Source organism: Pteropus medius, unplaced genomic scaffold (genome assembly GCF_902729225.1).
Source record: "Pteropus medius unplaced genomic scaffold, Ma_sr-lr_union100, whole genome shotgun sequence".
NCBI lineage: Eukaryota > Metazoa > Chordata > Mammalia > Chiroptera > Pteropodidae > Pteropus > Pteropus medius.
The window spans coordinates 14376214-14397416 of NW_024349225.1; the positions used below are offsets into that span (position 1 = coordinate 14376214).

Genomic DNA, 21203 nt, shown 5'->3' on the forward strand with positions numbered 1-21203 from the left:
AGCAACCCAGGCGTCCATTAATAGGTGAATAGATGAGGAAGATGTGACATATGTGTGTGTGATGTGTGTGTGTGTGTGTGTGTGTGTGTGTATTACTCAGCAACAAAAAAGAATGAAATCTTGCCATTTGCAACAACACGGATGAACCTAGAGGCTGTCGTGTCAAGTGAAACACATCACAGAAAGACACATACCTTATGACTTCACTCATATGTGCAACCTAAACAAAGCAAATGTAGAAATAAAACAGAAACAGACCCATAGATGCAGAGAAGAAGCTGCTGGCTGCCAAAGGAAAGGGGCATGAGGGGCTACAGGCATTCTTTAAAAAAAAAAAAAACGGGGAAGAAGGGGAAAACTTCATGGGGTCAGAGCTGTAATAAATGCGTGCCATGAGGTGAGAGGGGCCTTTGATAAAATCAGAGCTCTGCACCTAAAATCAAAATATCAAAAAAAAAAAAAGAAAAAGAAAAGAAAAAAAAAGAAAGAAAGGAAAGGAAAAGGGAAGAAAAGAAAAAGAAAAGGCACACACGGTGGAGCAGACAGGCCCCAAGGGCACAGCGGGGTTGAAGTCGACAATTCCTCGAGCACGTGGCAACTCGAACCCGCAGGATGGAAGGTGCGGATGGAGGCTCTGGTCTCAGTGTCAAGCTCTGTGGCTCTCCCAGACGAGACCGTTCCTCAATCTCTTGACATCCCCTCCTGCCAGGGCGGGAGGTCACGGCCTCCCCATCCTGAGAAGCAGGTGACGAAGCTGGCTCCAGGCTGAGGGGGCCTGGAGACGCTCCACCGCGTTCTCGCTGAGCGGCGATATCCATGTTCCTCCCCCACGCACTGGCGGCAGCAAATGTCTGCACCATGGCCGCCGTCCAGAGGATCTGAAGCCAGAGCTTTTGCTCCGGGCGAGCGTCCAGAGGAGTCATCTGGATTCCGCAGCGGAAGAGCCCGAACCTTAAGGAGGACCCGGAGGCTGCGTGGCTGCCTCTTCGTCTTTGTAGGGTGACGAGGGGAGAGGCTGGAAGCCCTCTGCCGGACACGGGTCTGCGTGCCGGCCTCGCTGTGACTTTTGTCCTCGTTACGGAATGCCCGGTGCTCACGAGGCTTTCAAGAGCAAGAGGGGAAGCGCCGCCCAGGACAGGCGCGGGCTTGTTTTAGACCTGGCCCCACCTCCAGACCAGATGTGGGACAAAGCCAGCGGGTTCCAGCATAAGGTGGCAAGAAGGGTGGTCCTTCTACGGTCACATCGAACGCCTTCCAATAAGCCAGAAGTCCTGCTATTCGCATTTACGGTACAAACGACCACATGTGATACCTATCGTGTTGTAAGCTGTTTATAAATAAAATCTAATTTCATAATTTTAACGAAACTGCTAACTAGCTCTCTATCATCATTCTTCGTTTACAAGTAAAAACGGTTTCCGAGAGGTTCCTGCCTTGCCCAAGGTGACAGCTAGAACGGAGCGGACCCACGATGCAGCCCAGGTCCACGTGGGCCCGCGTGTGCAGCCCAACGCCACCTTGGTATTGGGACCATGCGCTTCGGTCAAGATACAGACGTATCTTATGCAATAGATGGGAGACTAAGTCATGCCCACGACCTCGGCATTATCGACAGGTTAAAACGGGGCAGGTGCGGCCTCAAAAGCAGGCTCTTGAACGAATGAAAACTGGAAAGCTCCCCAGCTTGTGACAAGTGGGCACCCAAGGAGAGCAGAATGGTGCCCGGCTAGGAGGGCCCCCTCCGTGCACGGTCCCTCCCCTCCATCTCACACGAGGAGCACAGGGGACCATGAGGGAGAGAAGCCTGGACACCAGCGACCCCAGCTTCGAGCAGAGGGGCTCAGGCGCTCCGCTGGGTGAGAAGGACCTCCAAGGGAAACGGGACCCATTTTCCAAACACACCTAAGGCTGGGCCTCTACGCACACAGGGGCCATGCCCGGCACCTCGGCTCCAGGTGATGCTGGCGTGCGGGTTCAGCCCGAGCCCATGGGCGTCCACGGAGGCCATCCTGGAGCTGCTTCTGGAAGAACCCCAACTTCAGAGGGGAGGATGGGTGGGCCAGCACCATTAGCTTAATTCTGTCTCCACAGAGACGGCATCTGACAGTGGAAACCGCGCCCCGTCTGTAAAGCGGGGTCTCGTCGGGGTTAAAGACAGTCACTTGAAGCTCCCGCCATGGTGTCTGACAAAACACAGGCGCTCCCACGCGGAGGCCTATAAAATGGTCAAGTCAACCCGCTAGAAGACTACCTATCGAGGGCTCGTCCTCTTAAGCCCCCCAGTGGTGGTGTTTTTTAAATCACTCCAGCAACTCCGACGTGTTGTCAGGCTGACGCTCCTGGGCTCCGCCAGGAAGGGACCTTGTTGACTCTGCTAAGAACATCACATTTTATTTTGAAACTGTCGAGGGAGATTTAAAATTAGGGCCGTGGCTTGATTAGATCTGGGGAGTTTGGGGTTTGTTTTTTAGATATATTCTACCTATACAGTCTAGAACGTGGAGCCGGGACACTGAGCAAGGCTTTCAGGCAAGCAGCCCTCAGCAAAGACAAAGCCCGCACCACGGCTGTGACAAACGCTGAAGCTTGCGGGTGGGTCACACCGGGGCTTTCTGAGACCAAAGGTTCACGTCAATCATCATTTGTAAAAATGATGTGGCCCTTTCTCTGTGTTCACTCGGGATCTACCTAACCGGCCATCTGGTCTCCTCCGTCCACCCTTGTCGCCAAGTCTCACCTCGTCATGTCTCTGCAGCGAATCCTGGCTCACGCCTGCAGACCCTCCTTGTCACGGATCCTTCTGGCTGCGCCGAATCTGTCGATAAGCCTACCAGGCGAGTTTTTAAGTTTCGAGCGTCATACTTCCTTATACAGAAGTTCCGTTGGCTCTTGCTTGAATCACCCTTGTCATTTTACAGTTCTCTTATCCCTTGCTCATGCTTCTGGCATTTCTTTGATATCTTTACACATATTAAATATTCTCATTTTATATCCTGCAACTGATAAATCCAATATCTGAGTCCTCGCAGGTCTGATTCCAAAACGTGTTTGTTTCTGCGGACTTTCACTCGTGGTGCCATGCTTTTTGAGTGAATTCGTGTTTGATTTAATTTACGTGGAAAGGGTCCTGACAAAAGTGTCATCTTCCATAAAGAATTCGTGTTCACAGATGATAGGGAGCACTGAGATAGTGTCATCTAAAAATAAAATTTCAACTTGCAGTTTTTTGTAATTAAATAGGTAAAATGAATTTGGTATGGAACTCCCAAGGTCCGCTTTCAATTAAAAATTCTCAAGGGATAACATTTTCTACCTCTCCAACGATGGCCAAGGTTAAGGCAGACCATTTTCCTTGTGCACCCTCTTTGTGGAGGTTTTGTTTTGTTTTGTTTTGTTTTGTTTCCTTTTTAATCTAGTCCATTCTTTGTGGAAAGCGGATGGCCCTTTAGTGTTCTGGCTTTCTTTAACCCCCTCCCCCCCATTTGAGTGGCTTCCTACGACATGGGTGGTCACTGAGGTCATGAGGAATTAGCTGACTTCTCCTGGAGATTTAAAAGCTCACTCGCCTTTTGGATTCCCGTTTTTACTGTTTTCATCAAGTTGAAATTGCATATAAAATATACAGAAGCAGAATGTCCTAATGGTGCCTGTCAGTCTGTTTCCTGGGTCTGACTCCCAGGAAGCAGATAGATTGCCCAAGAGAGCAAGTCCGCTCTCTTAATCACTGTGCAATCTTGGGCAATCTCTATGCTTTTCTAAATTGGTTTTGTCATTTGTAAAACACCAATGTGTGATAATACTTATCTACAGATTTGATTTTCATAAAGACTCATGATAATAAATGCAAAGTGCCTAGAACAAAGAGACCTTGCCTGGGATTTAACCCGAGGCAACCATTACAAATTTTGTTAGTAGATTCTCTTGGGATAAATGTCCCGAAATCTTTAAAAACTACAAATCGGCCATTTCCAGGCAGACCTGCTGCCCGCTCGGCCCAGAATGACAGTTGCAGAGACGACACCTGGTCTGGAGTCCATGGCCGGTTATTTTATGGATGAGGGTGGTGGTAAAGAGAATTTCTCTTCTTCTCCATCTGCATGTCATTCTGTATCCCCATCAGAAATAATCCAGTGGCATAAATGACATCTTCTCTAATGTACAAATGATTGCCTCTGAAACGAAAATAATAAATAAGGCAGGAAGAATCTCAAGCGAGAGATCAAGGGCTGTCACTATATGGAATCCTGCAGAATAACGGGGGGTATGAGCTCGGTGGCATTTGGGCTGTGAAATTAGCATTCTCCATCCGTCAGGGTGATGGACTTAAGGATGACATCCACAATGTGCAAAGGGTAATGTAATTCACGTATTTCCGATTCACTTACGCTAATGTAATTTGGACCTGGCGTGATAGATACCAAGGACTGTACCGACTGCCTTCTCTCCGTGTGGTGCATTGGGTCAGATGAAAAGGAATGAGACTTTGTTGTCCTTTTGAAAATTCTGAGGGCCACTGGCTTGTACATGTGGCAAAGCATCGTTACTTCTAAAGGCTTTTTAAAGTTTGTTGCGTGACGGTGGTCACTTCGGACATTTTGTTGACTGTTCTCTGCAGCAAACATTTAAAAATCTGTCTTTCTAAGGAATAATAAGTTCCGGCAGCATCAGAAATGGGAAGGTCTCCTGTATCTTATGAAATACTTGCCCATGAAACTATGAAAAGGGGCCAGGGTGTCCATTTTTTCTTCTCTCTCGAGGGATGTTTACATTAACCAGAATTGACTTTGCTGGCAACTTTGCCTTCCCGCCAACGGTTACTCGGCCTGCCACAAGTGTTACGTGGAACCCTACAATGAGGATCTCAGCTTGAGCTCCCCAGGAAACAGACTGTGAAATATAGGTTCACTGGCAGGTCTACTGAGAAGTGTTTTGGGGTACAATGACTATGAGTGGGCAAGGAAAGCAGAGTTGGGCAAAAGGAGAAGCTGAATTAGGATGCGGTTCTAGCCAAGGCCTCACCCGTTCTGGAGAGTTCTGGAACAGAGGGTGGCCTTTTGGGGCTGTCCTGAATTGAGGCCAGGGGTCCATCTTTTGTTCCACTGTCCTGACCCCATCACTGGGCTGCAACTGTGGGCGAAGAACTTTCTTCTACCAAGACCGGTGCCTGAGAAGGCGCTCAGCAGCTGGGGGAAATGCACACCTCCTCCAGGCAGGACCCGGGCAATGCATTGCAGCATCCCCTACCCGGGGGATACGCTGGTGAGCAAAATCAAACACAGTCCCCTGCCTTGTGGAGCTTAGAGTCTAGTGGGTATTCACAGTGTTTCTCTATTTCCTTTGTCTTGACCTTAGGAAGTCACCACTCGTCCCGCCCTTGGTGGCCCTGCCCCCACTCAGCCTCGTCTGCCTCTTCCAGCTTCCTTCCACCCTACGGCTGTGGAGACCACTACAATCATAGGCACGTCCAGGTCAGCAGTGGGCACCTTTCTGCTTAAGGACAGAGTTCCCTGAGCTCAGTGGTGCTGTGATTCGGTTCGGTGACACCGCGATCTGCCATCACAGCGAAACACAAGGCATATTTAACACTGGTCCCGGGACGCACACTGTCCAGCCCTGCCCGCCCCCTGGCGCCCTGCGGAACTGGCTCTAGACTGCTGGTCTTCAGCCGCGGTGAGCATCGGCACCTCCTGAGACTAGTTTTAATGACACGGAGGTGTCTGGCCCCCAGGAAAGTCTCGTTTAGCAGGTCGAGGTTGGGTCCTGGCCCCTGTAATTATAAGGAGATTCCGAAGCGGTTCCTACACATCCCCGGTTTGAAAAGCGGTGCCCTGCTCCACCTGCTTTGCGACGCTGTGAGCCTCATCGCTCAGACTTACGCTCATGACCTGAACACGTCTCTCCTCTGGCCAGATGCTGCTCCACTCCAAAGACCGGGCTCAAGTGTTGCCACCGTGTTTAAGGGCACAATGGCCCCAAGATGGAGCGCAGGCTCTGGAATCAGGCGTGTGACATCAAATCGCAACGTCCTGACGTGACAGGCCCCGGGCCCGGTGTTTCTTACAGACCCTCTCTGAGCTTCAGTTTCCTGTCTGCTGCATGAACATAATAATGACATCTCGCAGGGTTCCCAGGCTCACAGTGAGGATTAAATGATGTGACACAGGCAAGGTGTGGATTCCCTACTCTCGGAGGCTGCGTTACACACGTATTGGGTACGCGGCCGGGCACATACTAGGTCAGCAGTCGCCACTTCCCTCCGCGGAGCCGGCAGGGCTCAACGTGGCCAGGTCTGGCCACACGTGCTCGGAAGTGGGGCCTCGGGCATGGGACCCCTCCGAGCCTCAGCCCCTTCGCTTTAAAACTGGAGTGATAATAACTACACAGTATCCACCGCAGAAGGATGCTGCGAAGATTTGAGAAGGCCGTCCATATGAAGAGTCTCAGCAAATATCTATGATTATTATTCTGTGAAAATGTTCTGTCCTCCCACTCACGAGGCAGAATTTACATTTCTACTTTGGCACTTTATTCATATCGTGACGGAAGTATTCATGTTACTTAACAATTATCCTACGTTTCTCCATTAGGTCTTCTTCTGTTCATATATATACATTCACATCTACGTCTACACCAAGTCCACATCCATGTCATCTATAGATCATGCATCTCTACACCATTTATACCTATACCTATACCATCTCTCTCTACAGCTATGTCATCTACATTTATATCTATACCATCTCTATCTACATCCATATCATCTATCTGTACATACAAAACAACTACGACCTCACAGGTGCTTGACAAACGTTAACGAACCCCTAGCCCAACCTAAAATAAACAGATAAGGTTTTTATTAGACCAACCAGAGGCTGAGTTGGCCCATAGAGAGGCCAGGAAAGCTGGCTCATATGTGACCTGGTTCACTTGGGGATAATCGACAGTACCCCAGACGCATCGTGTGTTTCATGGGAGGCGGGGCGAGCACTCCCAGAACAGCTTAGACGGTCCTCAGTGCAAATGCTAACGAGGAAGACGAGGAAAGGAATAAAGGGAGGCTTGCCAAGGGCGACAAGCTCTGGAGGGAGAAGACTGTTGCATAACAACATCATGGCTGTGGGTGATTGTCTGGGCGGCCAGAATCTTTCCCCTTAGTCACTGAGGGAACTCAGTGTCTTACGGTAATCGGGTACAGTGTCTTACAAAGCTGACGTAAGAACAGATGAGACAGGCAGGGGACTCAGGTTACTCTCGTTCTTCAGAGGGGTAAACTGAGGCACGGCATAGGCATCAACTTCCCCCTAAGCCTCATGCCAATGAGGTGGCAGACGTGATCGAAACAGCTCCAAGTTACCAAAAATCTACTATTTCCCTGCGTTGCTTATTCTCACATTCACCCTGGGAGGTAAATATTAGACGGAGGTTCACAGAGTAAGTAACTTATCTCCGGTCACCGGGTGATTGACAGAACTTGAGACCAGCCCATCCCTGTGCACGGCGTCACGCCCAGAGCCTGATCTGGGGCCCAGAACACCGCCCTGGGGAGTGAAGAAACAACACTGGCTTCTGAAAGATCCGTGAGTCAAGTTTCAAGATTTCAGAGACTAGTGAGTGCTCAGGACACGGTTCAAGGAGAATCTGCCCCCCGCCTCCCCCGTGAAGGCTGCTCCGAACCGATGTTCCCAGTTTAATGCGTGTGGTTAAGCTGCAGTGGGAAGTTTGGGGGCCCTGCTCAGGCCTTGGGGAAGGAGCAGTGCGGGGATCCAGCCCTGAGCTGGAAGGAGGGGCCTCCCACAGAGCGGGGAAGAGCTGTCCTTCCTCCGGGCACCTGCGGAGAGGAGCGCGAGGTCCCCGGAAAGCGTCGCCTTCACAGCGGGACAGACTGGGTTTAATGCCCGTTCTGACGTTCTCCAGGGTGTGTCTACGGGGATGTCGCCCCGCCTCAGAGGTCAGGGCTGTTTGACCGTCTTTACGGCAATGGGACAAAGAGTAAACGAGGATGCACATTGACCATGTCGGTCATAGAGCAGATGTTTAGGCCTTTTCGGCTCTGGAGTGGCTGAGACTCAGAAAGGGCTGAGAAGCCACTTCTCAGGGGCATGAGGTGCGGCTCAGGGCAGCCCGGGCTGGTTTGGTGTCCCCAGCACAAGCCAGACCTGGCCTTTTCTGCTCGGCGGGAGGGAACAGGGACACGTTCTGGTTCACTGGCGGGTTTAGAAGAACAAGGCAGTGTGTACAGGAACCGCCGGAGGCGAGAACCCTGCCCAGGAGAGCAGCACCGGGCGGCCCCGCCGTGCCCAGAAAGCTGCGGCCTGCAGGGTGGGCAGACCCTGGGAGGGCGTGGGGGAGAGGTGGGCACTCCACACGGCCACCGGCAGGCCTCGGGCTTTCCTTAGATCACGCTGCCCCCGAGCAGCACCCACCACTGCTAGGCCGCCTCTCGTGCTGTGCCCGACGAGCTGCTGGCTCCCTCGGGCTCAGCTTCAGAAGATGGGGCCTTTCCAACTCCAAGCTTGGTGCAGCCCGGGCACCGGGGCCTCCTCCGGGGGCCCTGAGCTCTCCTGTCATTTGCACTCGCTCTCAGTGACCTTGACTGAGTGCCCTCACCGAAACAGCACAGGGCCTGAGGGTCCTGGCCGACTGCACGGCACAGAACGGGCCCTGCTCCGGTGCTTACACCGACAACCTGGAGCTCTTGCCCCCCGCCCCGCCCCCTAGACCCATCTGTCAAATGCCACTGCAGACCGGACGCCAACGAACAAACGTGCTCTGCCTACTGCCCGGCACTGGTCAGATGCTCCATAAACACCGCAAAGACAACGCGCAGTAGAACAGCTGGTCCCGTGACACGCAAAGGATATCGGAAAGACTGAAACACAGATACCCCAGCTAGAGAGAAGCAGGTGCGGATCCATGGGGGCGCTGTCAAGGCTTCTATGTCAGACAGGCGGTCGGACCACTGCCCGTGAAAGCCAGTCAGCTCTAAGGGGGCCTCGGCCTTAGAGCTGCATCTTCACAAGATGGATTTTTAGCTTCGTTAACAAAGGGCTCAGGGGTGTTGGTGATGATTTCATTCATTCCACGGATATTTTTACTGCCTACCACGTGCAGAGGTTTCAAAATAGACGAACCGCCGCATTCAGATTAGAGCGGTACACGTAACTTCTTGTTAACCGACTGGAATTATGGGGGGTGGGGGGGGCGGCTGACCAGAAGGCGGTTGGCCCCGTGCGTCCTGCACTGGTTCTTCCTGTGCTGTCCCCGCTCCCACCCCAGGTGGCCTCCCCTCTTCGCGACATTCGTCAGAACTTATCTGTCCTGCATCATCCAGTCTACGGCTTCCCAAAGCCCCAGACTCGGCCGGCTGTGACCAGCCGAAGAGGGAGACCGCAGCCCACGCAATGTGAATGATTATGGTCCATTAGGGTCCCGGCCACTGCAGAAGTATTTACAGTGTAAAGAGGAAGCGTTGGGGAACCTAACGCCTTCGTCCAAGGCACTGAATCTAGCAAGTCTGCAGATGCTGCGACAGGAAGACAAAGTACATACAGAGATTTTTGCCTCGCTTCTTACTCTGACATTTTTGCCAAAAGATGGGAGGAAGGAAGAAAGGAATTTACGGGGGGTGGCGGGGGGGACACACACACAATGCGCCAGATGTTAACGTGGGCTTTAGAAATATATAAAGGAATAAGACAATCTGAACGAAATTTCAACTAGGAAAATTGGCTGTCATTTGGAAGGTGCTAAGGTCCTTCATACTTTTTTCCTCCAAATGTAGGTTTTAGCCACGTTCTGAGGGGGACGTTTTCTTGACATCCTTCCCCTCTGTTGAACCCTTGTCAGCTTCCCACCTCCCACCTGCTTGACCCACTGCATCAAGCCCTGAAAATGCTTCCGTTCACGAAGCAGGTTCTGCAGATGAAGCCTGTACTGTATCCACTCTAGCGCTTCTGTTAAGGGGTCAGCCTTTCCGTTTGTTTACGCGATATAACAGGATGGTTCCTTAAACCTAAGCGGGCCAATGACATTTCACGGGGAGTCGCAGCTCTTATCGAAATGGGATTATTTGTTTATATTCACAGCCTGGGGTCAAGACATTTTTTTTTTCCTGGGGAAATGTCTTTGAAATCAGAACGCGAGTAGAAAGCTTGATTCATTGGGAAAATTTCATTTCATTTCTAAATATACAGAAAGAACTTTAAGGCTTAAACTTTGAAGCTGTTTGATTAAAATTTTATAGTACTATATGGGTTAAAAACCGTGAAATACCAGATTAAAAAACTTCTTAACCTGATACTCTCTGAAATACTGAATTTATTTATTTTTTTCTTTTTCTTTTTCTTTTTGGTTTGTTGACTTTTTAAAATTTTTTTTTAATCTTTTCTTTTTTTTTTATGGTGACATTGTTAATGAAATCCAGTAAGTTTCAGCTATACATTTTAACAGCAAGGCACATATTTATTTACACTGCGTGCTCACCTCCCATAGTTAGATTCCTTTCTGTCACCACATATTGGACCCCTTTACCCCATCAACCCCTTCTTCCCCCACCCACCTCCTCTCTGGTAACCACTAGTCTATTGTCTATGTCCATGAGTCTCTGTTTTTCCTGTTCACTTGTTGCTTTTAGGTTTATATCCCACATATAAGTGATATCATGTGGTTTTCAACTTTTTTTGTCTGGCTTATTTCGCTTAGCATGATTATCTCGAGATCCATCCAAGTTGTCGCAAATGGCAGTATTTCATCTCTTATGGCTGAGTAATATTCCATTGTATATATGTACCACAGCTTCTTTAGCCAATCATCTATCGTAGGACACTTTGGTTGCTTCCATGTCCTGGCCACTGTGAATAATGCTGCTACGAACATCGGTGTGCAAATATCTTTTCGGGTATGAGTTTTCAAGTCTTTGGGGTAAATACCCAGTAGAGGGATTGCTATATCATATGATATAGAACAAGTCTTAGTTTTTTGAGGAAGCTCCATACTGCTTTCCATAGTGGCTGTGACCAATCTGCAGTCCCACCAGCCGTGGATGAAGGTTCCTATTTCTCCGCATCCTCTCCAGCATTTGTTATTACTTGTCCTGTTGATAACAGCTATTCTAACAGGTTGAAACACTGAATTCAAAACTAGTGTCTTTGAGGGAAGAAGCTGTTTACCTTCTCTTGGTATGAATTTATAGCCATAAAATATTAGGACAGAATCCTTTAGCGCTGGGACCCAGGGTCTGCGGATGGGTTCAAAGTACCCATAAAATCCTGGACATGTGTGTTAGAAGCCTAATATATGTGCTGTCTTCTGGAACAAAGGTTATGGTTTTCATCAGGTTCTCAGAATTGCCTGTCATCTTCTGAGTGTTAAGAATCACCGTCTTGGAGATAAGCTACACCAACCACCTCACCCCACCCACTGGGAAACTGCCCGCCCCTCCAAACCGGAGCGGGTTGGCAGCTCACCTGACACGCCCATGAGTGGGAGGCAGACCCCAGGCCTGGACGGAAGTCTGCGGGCTGCCAGGCTAGTCAGAATTAGAACCATCCAGCAATACCAATACACTCTGGACCTTTCCAGCAAATAGCAGATACTAAATTCAGTTTTTAAAAATATCGTTTTTCACCACGACGTGCAAATGGCTCCTTCAGCTGAGGAGGAACTGGGACTGTATCAGCGAAACATTGCGTTACTTGGGTTCGCTGTCACGGGGTTTGGCTCCGACGTAGGACGGGGGGACGTGTTCTCCATCGCTGCGTCCCACTCACGTGCTTGGTCCCTGTGATGAAGGCCTGGAGGTGGAGAGATGCTGTCTGCGCTCGTTTGTGGCCCTGACCCCTGAAACCTCACCGGCACACCCTTCAGGTGTGACGCATTTGCACGACCGTCTCTGGACAATGACAGAGGAGATACAGTTTCACCGCTAAGGAGGAAGTGGTGTGAGTGGAGCCCGCAGAGGTTTCTCGCCTCACCGCGTCCCCACCTCGTCCTCACGCCCTCCGAGTCCCTCACTGGGATACCTGTCCACACATGGGCCCCCATCTGTAGAGTCCAAGCTGCTCAGAGTCCATAAATACTGGTGGTGAGCGACCCACCGACCGCCATGCGCTCCACATACGCAACATGCAAACTGCTGTGCTTTCAGCCGAGTCAGAGTTAAGTTGGATTCGAAAGGTTAAACTCTGCGTCAGCAGTTTAGTGACCGTGAGCCCCCTGTCCTAGCAAACCTAGGACAGATCGCCCAACTCGTTCATCTCCGTGTTCTCCACAAGGCCTGTCCACTGTCATTCACTCCAGGAGCTCAGCCTTTCGCTCCAGAGCAGAAATATTTTTCTCAGTGACTTTCCTCATCGAACAGCGCTTTGACTTGCAGGATTCCACGACTTCTTCTCCCTCTGAACCAACTCGCCGGCCGCCCACCTCAGGGTGACGCTCGACGTGACTTGCTCCTGGCTGTTTCAGTGGTTGTCGGGGGGACACGGCCCCCTCTCTTCCTGGTCATGCTGCTCGGCAGAGGACTTTTCTGTTTCCATTCATCGTTTCAGTCCAGCTCGACAACGGCTTTGGAGGCCTTCTTGTGGGACCTCCACTGCCTGGGAGGAGCCCACGGCCGCAACGAGCCATCTCCGGCCCCAGGGAGCACACGACTCGTAGGGGAGTCTCATGGAAGCTCCAAACCTTAATACGAGGCAGCACGACAACATGGCTCGGCAGCTCTGAGAGCAGCGACACCTCAGTGTGTGAGCAGGAGAAGCGTCGGAGGGGAGGGTGCACACGAGCTGAGCTCTCCCCAGGCCTGACGTCGCGAACAGGGGCCCCTTCCCGGGTGCTCACGAGCAAGCTTCGTGCGCTTTCTCATTTCACAGTCACAATCCTAGGAGCCGACACTCTTATGACCCCTACTTTACACGCAGGCGGACGCTGGCTCAGAGGTGAAACCACCCCAACGGCCAAAGGCAGCTCCTGCTGACCCCAGGACCCCGGGCTCGCCCCTGCCCTGGGAGCCTGCTGATTCCGGGAGGATTTTTAGCCCGCAGGAGGAGGAGGAGGGCACCCGGGCTGCACTCGGCATGTGCCGGGCAAGCAGCCTCAGAGGGCAGGGCCCGTGCAGAAGGGGCGGCCCCAGCTCCCCAGAGGTTGCTCTGGGCCAGGTGCTGCCTAGTCACCTCACAGACACTGTGCTGACGTCCGGGAAGTGGTTTAATAGAGGCACTTGAAACAGGGCCGGGTCGGCGCGGCCCCATCCAGGTGGGAGGGGCAGGGAAGGCTCCCTGGGGGAGGTGCCCTCTGAGCCACGGTCTGCAGGGTGGATGGGGTGAGCCAGCTGACTGGGGAAGAGGACACGGGAGTGTCCTGTGCTGCCGGAAGATCATGCAAAGGCCAGGAAGTAAGACCGCGGTATTTCAGGTGCCTACGAGTCATGCACGGGGCTGAAACACAGCTCGTAGCTCTGGGGAAGCGGCGGAGGGCAGACCGCCAGAGCATGGCTCCTAGTCTTTCTCCGTAACTGAGTCCTCTCCATGAGCAATGACTTCTTGGTGACTCTGCGGTTTCAGAGAGAGAAGCTCTGTCAACACTAAATATGTATTTATTTTTTCAAGAATGTATTTTAAATAAAGAATTACTCGATGTTGCGGGTGGAAAGGGGCTTCTCTCGAATGCAATTGCTTTGTTTAAGAAATGAGGACGCTGAGGCTGCGAGAGGCTTGTTGACCTGCCTGAGGCCCCCCCACCCCCTCCCCGCGAGCTCAAATAAAAGCTTTTGCTTTCGTCAGCCCACACGCTATCACATTCCTGGATGGGAGGGACACAGACTGTGAAGTGAATGCTTTTTCCAAGTCCAGGTATGGCATTCGCACAGCTCCGGTTAAAGCGGCGAAAGCCCACTTTATCTGTGAACGAGTCAGCAAAGTCGTTCTGGAAATCGGCGACACAGAGGCCTTGAATCATTCAGCGTAGCTGTCCGTTCCACGCCACCCTGGACAGAGCGGCAGATGGGAAGAGAGACGAACCCTCCCCGCCTATAGCTCACGGGCGTTTTCAGACGTCGTAGCCCCTTCGAACGGATACGGGTTCATCTTAGGAACAGAACTGCCAGGGGCAAAGCTCTTGTCACGAGCGCTGCCCGTCGGTCTGGCTGCGAGCCGCTCTGAAGGTAGCCTTGTGACCCCGCTGTCACAGAAGGGAGAGGAGGAGACGCACTGGCAGCTGTCTCGGCCCAGCCTTCGGTGCCAGCCCTCTCTGTACCCACTCCCCTCCCAGCCGCCACGGAATTATCGCTTACACAGCATCTTTTGTGCCAGGGGCCCTAAGGGACTTCCTAAGAGCACAGGCTTAGACCCGGGCTGATTAGCCGTGCGAAAGTGTCAGCTCTTGCTGCTCAAAAACGTGCTGTCCTCCATTCCCCACCCAGCCTACTTCATCATTCTCAGGCCAGGAGAGGGGGTGCCCACACCGGAAAGGCAAACTGGGCCGAGGTGGCCCCCACCCCAGGGCTCCCAGCTGTGGGAGCCCTGCTGTTGAAGGGGCCTCACCCCCCGGGCTGCTGTTCCCACCTCCCTGCCCTGAACTTCAGCACCGTCGTATGAAGTCACGGGCTTCCCGTGAGCCACCTTTGACATCTCATGAGTCTATTTCAGATGCTAAGGGGTGTGCATGTGTGTGTGGCTCCTGATCACACAGGACGAGTCGGGGACAAGGGTCACAGAATATGGGACACGTCTCACCAGAACGATGCAGCCTCACCCACAGGGAGACAGGAAGCGGAGGACTTGCACGGGGAAATGAACATTCTATACTCCACTCCCTCTGTGCTCTCCCCTCCGGAGTGATACGTGTCGGTGCTGAAGCCCAGCTCGGACTGCCTCACACTGCCTACGGGGAAGGACGGGGCCGAGAACTTCTGTCAGAATTCTTGGGGTCGAATCCCAGGTGCGTTGCCGCCTGGCTGTATGACCTTGGGCAATGACGAAGACTCTTTCTTTCTGTAAAGAGTCTTCTCACTTAAGAGATGCGGACGAGCCCATCTCAGAGGGCCGTCGTGAGGGTTAAACATGATGGTGAAAAGAGAGAGCTTAGCTTGGCAGCTCCTGCTAAAACCCAGGCCTACAGCCTTCAGGATGGCCAGAGGGCAGGGGGCGGCAAACACGGACAGACCGGACCTTCCAAAGCACTCTAGGATCGCTCACCTTGCTTCCCTAGGGCAGTGGTCCCCAGCCTTTCTGGCCCCAGGAACCGGTGCTCCTATGAGAATCTGATGCCTGATGATCTGAGGCGGAGCTGAGGCGGTGATGCCAGCGCTGGGGGCAGCTGCGAACACAGGTGAAGCTTCGCTCACCTCCTGCTGTGCAGCCCGGTTCCTGACAGGCCACGGACCAATACCGGTCCATGACCCAGGGGCTGGGGACCCCCGATTTAGTAGGTCTGTTGTGGAGCCCAGAAGGCAGCATTTAACAAGCTTCACAAGAGCTTAAGAGAGAACCGATCCACGACTTTAAGAGGCTTCCTTCAGAACAACCCTGACGAACAGCCACGTCACCACCGAGGACACGCGGGGGGTCAATAAACCCGTGAAAGGGTGTCCGCATCACTAGTCATTAGGGAAAAGCAAATCAGAACCTCGCTGAAATACCCCTGGAAAAGTATTAACCCACTGAAATGGCTAAAATTATCTGGCAGAGACGCACAACGGTTCAGCCACGGAAGATATCACGCATTTTCTCATAAAGTTGAGCATCCACTTATCTTACGATCCAGCAACCCCATCCCCGATATCTGAATAAATAAAAAGTCGTGCGCAGGAAAACCTGTCTGTGTGTCTCCACCTCCCCCTCCCCCAACTTCCTCCTCTGGTAACCACACGTCGGATCTCTTTTTCTATGAGTTTGGGGTTTTTAGATTGCACGGATCAAAAGGCACACACTCCCAGCTATCAAAGATGAGTCAGGATTAGGGACGCAGCGCACAGCATGAAAACCACGGCTCACGCTGCCGTGATGTGGGGAGAGTTGCAAAGAGCAGATCCTGAGTTCTCATCGCAAGGAAGACATTTTTTTTTTACCTTTTTTCTTTACTTCTTTTTCTTGTATCTATAGGAGAAGATGGCTGCTGGCTGAATCTACTGTAGCACCCATTTCACAATATATCAATCAAACCATCCGCCGTATGCCTTAAACTTACACAGGGATGGCCGTCAATCATTTCTCAATAAAACTAGGAAAAAATACACAAAGTTTCAGTATTAAAAAAAACACTCGTACGTGGATGTTTATGGCAGCCTTATCCATAATTACCCCAACCTGGGAAAAAGCCAGATGCCTTTCAACGGGGAAACGCACCAACAGCCCGCAGTGCGGCCAGGCCGCAGCACACACGCAGCCCTGGAAGGCGCTGAGGTGCTGGCGACCGCTCCGTGACGCGTCTTTCTACACGAGACGAGTCAGAGGCAGGGGCTGCACGGTGACTGAAACTGCTGGGCTGACATCCTGGAAGAGGCAGCACCATCGTGAGGGATAGCAGGGGAGGCCAGGCGTTCCCGGGGCTGGGGAGGGGGAGGATTTGACGCCGCAGGGGCCCAGGGGGCAGGAGCGGGTGTGCGGGGTCCACGGAACTGTTCTGTCTTCACTATAGTTAAATGACTGCACGCCGAACACTGTAAAGGACGAGTTTCATCATCCGCAGACTACACCTCAACAAAACAAAACATGGCATGGAAAAAAATAAAAAGACCTCGAAAGAGGAAACGTGGCTTCATGCAGATCAAGCTCGTCACAGAGCGGCTTCCACGGCCGCTGGGCCCAGTTTCGTGTGGACACGACGCTGGGCCAGTGTCCCCGCGGGCCCCAGTGGGACGCCGTTCTCAGGACTACCCTCTGGACATGCGTGCAGTGGTGGACGGCCAGTTTGGAGAGCGGCCACGGGGGTCTGCTAGCGGGGCGGGGCGCAGAGAGGCCAGGTGCCGAGCGATGACGAACAGATCACTGTGTCCTCGGGCGGTGTTTCTAGGGACTGTGAGGCCTTTCGCTTTTGTGATCTCCCCGCAAAGCTGTTCTGGCTCCAGGCCGGTTCTTCCCCTTCCCCAAGCGCGCCGTGCACTTCCCTAGAGTTCCACCTTAAAACGAGCTGGGTGGACGGACGGCCGCTCAGAACAGTTTTGCTTCAACGATGACACACTGCACTTGGCGCCGGCTCACCCACATCTGGAGGCCACATGTCGGCCGCAGCTGTATAAAACGGTCCGCCCAGCAGGCCTAGGGTGACACGTCTGCCAGTAGCCCGGGCAGCATGAGCCTCACTGTCCTGTGGATGCTTCTGCCGCTGGCCACTGTGGCCCAGGGCCAGTACGGCGACTACGGGTACCCGTACCAACAGTACCACGACTACAGCGACGATGGCTGGGTGAACCTGAACCGGCAGGGCTTCAGCTACCAGTGTCCCCACGGGCAGGTGGTGGTGGCCGTGAGGAGCATCTTCAGCAAGAAGGAAGGGTCTGACAGACAGTGGAACTATGCCTGCATGCCCACGCCGCAGAGCCTGGGGGAGCCGACCGAGTGCTGGTGGGAAGAGATCAACCGCGCTGGCATGGAATGGTAAGGGCGCCCGGGGCACAGCTCCCACCAAGCCCAGCCAGACCCTCTGGGGGCCGGAGCACTGCGTGCCCAGGCACAGCTCCCACCAACCCCGGCCAGACCCTCCGGGGGGCCGGAGCACTGCGTGCCCGGGATGGGGCGGGGCAGCTGCCTGGCCGACTGCGGCCGCAGGCTCAGCACCCAGGACGGTGGGCGGACCCCGGGGTCTGTGCCTTCCGGAGCAGCCGACTCCCAGTTCGGTGAGGGACCCGTGGGGGCCTGCGACACGCTGACCGGCCCGCGCAGAGATGAGCACAGGGACGGACGGGCTCTCAGTCACCTCAGAGCCGTTATCCGCCGCTGCGCCTCGGTTTTGTAAAGACTTCCTCTCGCTGTTGGACGACAGGGCTGGCCCACCGTGGTTTCGGGGAAATAAACGACTGGACTCCCGTGACAGACAGTTTGAGAAACACTGACTGAGAGCACGGGAAGGGAGGCGAGGGGACGAAAACGCGAGGCAAGACAAGTGCAATCAGACGGCCCTGTGGCTGTCGTGAGGAGGGAGGGCCTTCCTGCTGTTAGAGTTCAAAACGGGTTCGCCGCTGAGACGTTTGCTAAAGGCTCTTAGGGAAAGTGCTGCTCTCCCCGACTGGCCCCGACTGGCTCCGACTGGTCCCAGCCTGGGCTCTGCTCTGGGTGTGACCGCCCCAGCCCCACGCTTGGCCAGGCCGGTAGCTGACTGGCAGTCTGGAAGCGGGCAGGACCCTGGGCCAGGGAGGGGGACCCCGGCTGGCAGGCTGCTGCCCCTGTGGCCTCTGCAGAGAGAGACACTCTGAGTCGTGGCAGGAATGTGGTGTGGTGGGTTTGGGGTGGTCAAGCATCAAACCCAGGGGTCCCTCCACCAGCAGGCAGGACCACGATGGGCCGTCCAGGGGGGAAAGACGCTGATGGGTGGAGGCGTCAGGAGAGCGGACCCCTGAGTCACAGGAGCAGACGCAGCTCACTGAGTGCTGGCCCCGGGCAGGCCCCACGCTGAGAGCTTCGTGCCGGTCACCTCGCTCACGCGCAGAACAAGCCACTGAGTCACGTTACAGGTGGACAGACTGCGGCCTGGAGGGCAGCAGTTCCCCCAGCCGAGGGGTGGCAGAGCCAGGACCTGGACCCAGTGAGCCTTCACCCCGAGGGGCTGGTGCTAAGCGCGGTGCTGGGCTGCTCGGAGCCTCGCCTCGGCCAGGGGGTCTGCCAGCAGAGCCTCGGGGAGGCATGCCGGGGAGGGCGGGGTCTGCAAGACCACTCCCTAAGCCCAGCTCTGGAGGGATGGGGCCAGCTTGGTCACCACGACCGAGGAGGGGCTCAGGGCAAGGGGTGGGGAGTCTGCTGCACAGCAGCGGCGAGTGGGGGCCCTTCCTCGGGCCCTCCGTGCCCACCCCACCACCTCTGTGAGCAGATGGAGCACCCCAGACCCCTGCTGATGGATGGCTGGCTCAGGGTCCAGCCTCGCCTGGATGACCGACAGCCTCTCCGACGGCCTGGCATGGAGCCAGGAGTGACCTAGTTACAGCTGTCTATCTAGCCCTCCCGTTCAGGGGCCTCTGTGGGTGGGGCGCATGTCTAAGGCTCCTTTTTAGACCCGCAGTGAAAAAGCACTCAGAGACAGTTCCTGAACCCCCCGAGGAAGAGGCCTGGGCTGTGAGTCAGGAGGCCGGGACTGGGTCCAATCTGAAGACGGCCTGCCCGGGGCCCTCAGGTCAGTTCCCCACTAGGCGCCCAGCCCTGGTGGAACCAACCGCCAGACTGCACGGTCTCGGAAGGCTGCACGCCTTGGCCCTCCAAACGCCATGGGGTTTTCCTGTGTCCTGTTGTTCCGTTTATCTTTCTGTTTAGAGGAGGCAAAGATGCGTAGTTTTAAACCTGACAGCTCGTGGCTGGCTTGTCATGACCCCCGAGCTACCTGAAGGAAAGCAGCAGAGGGAGGGAGCCCGTGAGAGGAGAGACCCTCTCGTGCACCTGCTCTCGCTCCAGGCTTTTGCGCTCGCAGACGCGGAGGAGTTCCCCCCACCTCCTCCTCTCCCTCCACTCATCACGGCACGAGACGCACAAATGTGACAACCTGCTTCTTTACAGTGGGACTCAGCTGCCTCAGGGCCGATACCAATGACCCCAGAGGCGTTTTTTAAGGTAATTACTACTTTGCGTTTAGACTCCGGTCTCCATGAAAAATCTGGAAGAAAGAAGTTGCCCACTGGCTGGGGGGCGAGCCCATAGTCCCCACGGCTTGCGGGCTCGTCGTCTGTTCTGGGGGAGAGGTGGTGGTTGTGTGCAATCTGGCTGCCTCGTATGTCTAAATTAGGTTTATTTTAAGAGGTGGGAGGAGTCTCAAACTCCTGCAAGAAAGACCCAAGTGCATTTCCAGGGCCAAGCAGAGCACAGAGCGTGGTGGTGGCGGGGGAGGCGGGTGTGCAGCCTTCCGAGACCGCGCAGTCTGGCCGTTCATTCTCCAAGGCTTAACAGTATGTAGAGTTTGCTAAGGACACTTGCCATTCGCGGTGTGGCCTTAAAAGCTGCTTCCATCGCGGCTGAGGGGCTGGCCGCGGCGGCTCTGTCTGTCACGGCTCTGCAGACTGGCAGAGTACAGGCTGGGAGTTTCAAAGGCAAACACCCTGATGCTCTGAAGTGTGCAGACTGGCTCACCATGAACGACAGCCAGGAGGCTTCGCCTGGGTCCCCTGAGTGGCACTTCGGCATCTCGGGGTGTGACTCGGGTGTTCTCGGGGAAGCTGCTCTACCTGGTGTGGCACAGGCTGTAGGACAGGAGGGTCCTGCGTAGAACGAGATGAAGCGAGGACTCTCTAGTGAGGTTCGGCTCTCGTGTGGCGGGAGGGGCTTCAGTCTCAGACTCGGGAAACCCTGATTCAGAGCTTCTGTTTCTTGTCATCTTTTAGCACTGTGGCCTTGGGTACTTGGTTCCCCTCACCAGCAAAAAAAAAAAAAAAAAAAGGCATGACACCCACTTCACGAGCTGTTAGGGACCGTGGCTGGGACGCCTGGCACGCCACAAGGTGGTGAAAGGAGCGGGCCGGTCTGGAATTTGCTGAGGCTGACTTTGGACAGGCCAGCTGTACACGGATCCTGAATTCAGAGGGACCACATTCTGACTAGTGGTACCTACTTTTTTCCCTGGGCTTCCAAAAACCTCAAGAAGACACATTTAGACGGGACTAGAGATGACTCTTTGAACCTGTGAATTCACCAAAGACAAGCCACGTGGCGGAGAAGAGACGAAAGCCACACCACAGCTAGTTAGCGGCAAGGCGGGTCTGAAGCTACTCAGTTTCCACGTCTGACTCAGCACGGCACGCGGCGCCCCATGCTGAGTCGTGGTTCTGGGGGCACGGTGCCCGCCTCCTCAGAGGGGCTTTCTCAGACCCCCGCCTCTCCCCCGCCCCTCCCCGCCGGCCCGATGCTTTCTGTGGTGTGCCTGTCATTACCTGATCGGCATTTGTACATGTTTGTCTCCCTCAAAACCTAAGCTTCACGAACATAGGGACTTCATCTCATTCGACACTGTCTAGAATATTCCCCAGTGCCTGGAAGAATGCTGGCGCGTAGCAGGCCCTACTAAACATGCAGTGAAAG

The 21203-nt window shown here is 54.0% G+C and overlaps 1 protein-coding gene across 1 annotated transcript in view; it reads left to right on the forward strand.

Annotated features, from left to right (window-relative positions):
- The first annotated feature begins 17197 nt into the window (after positions 1-17197).
- Positions 17198-21203, forward strand: part of DPT (dermatopontin) — a 24651-nt gene continuing 20645 nt past the window's right edge. Inside the window, exon 1 of the mRNA XM_039881514.1 lies at positions 17198-17588. Within this exon, the coding sequence (XP_039737448.1) occupies positions 17284-17588 (305 nt within the window). The 5' untranslated portion in view covers positions 17198-17283. The remainder of the gene's footprint in view (positions 17589-21203) is intronic.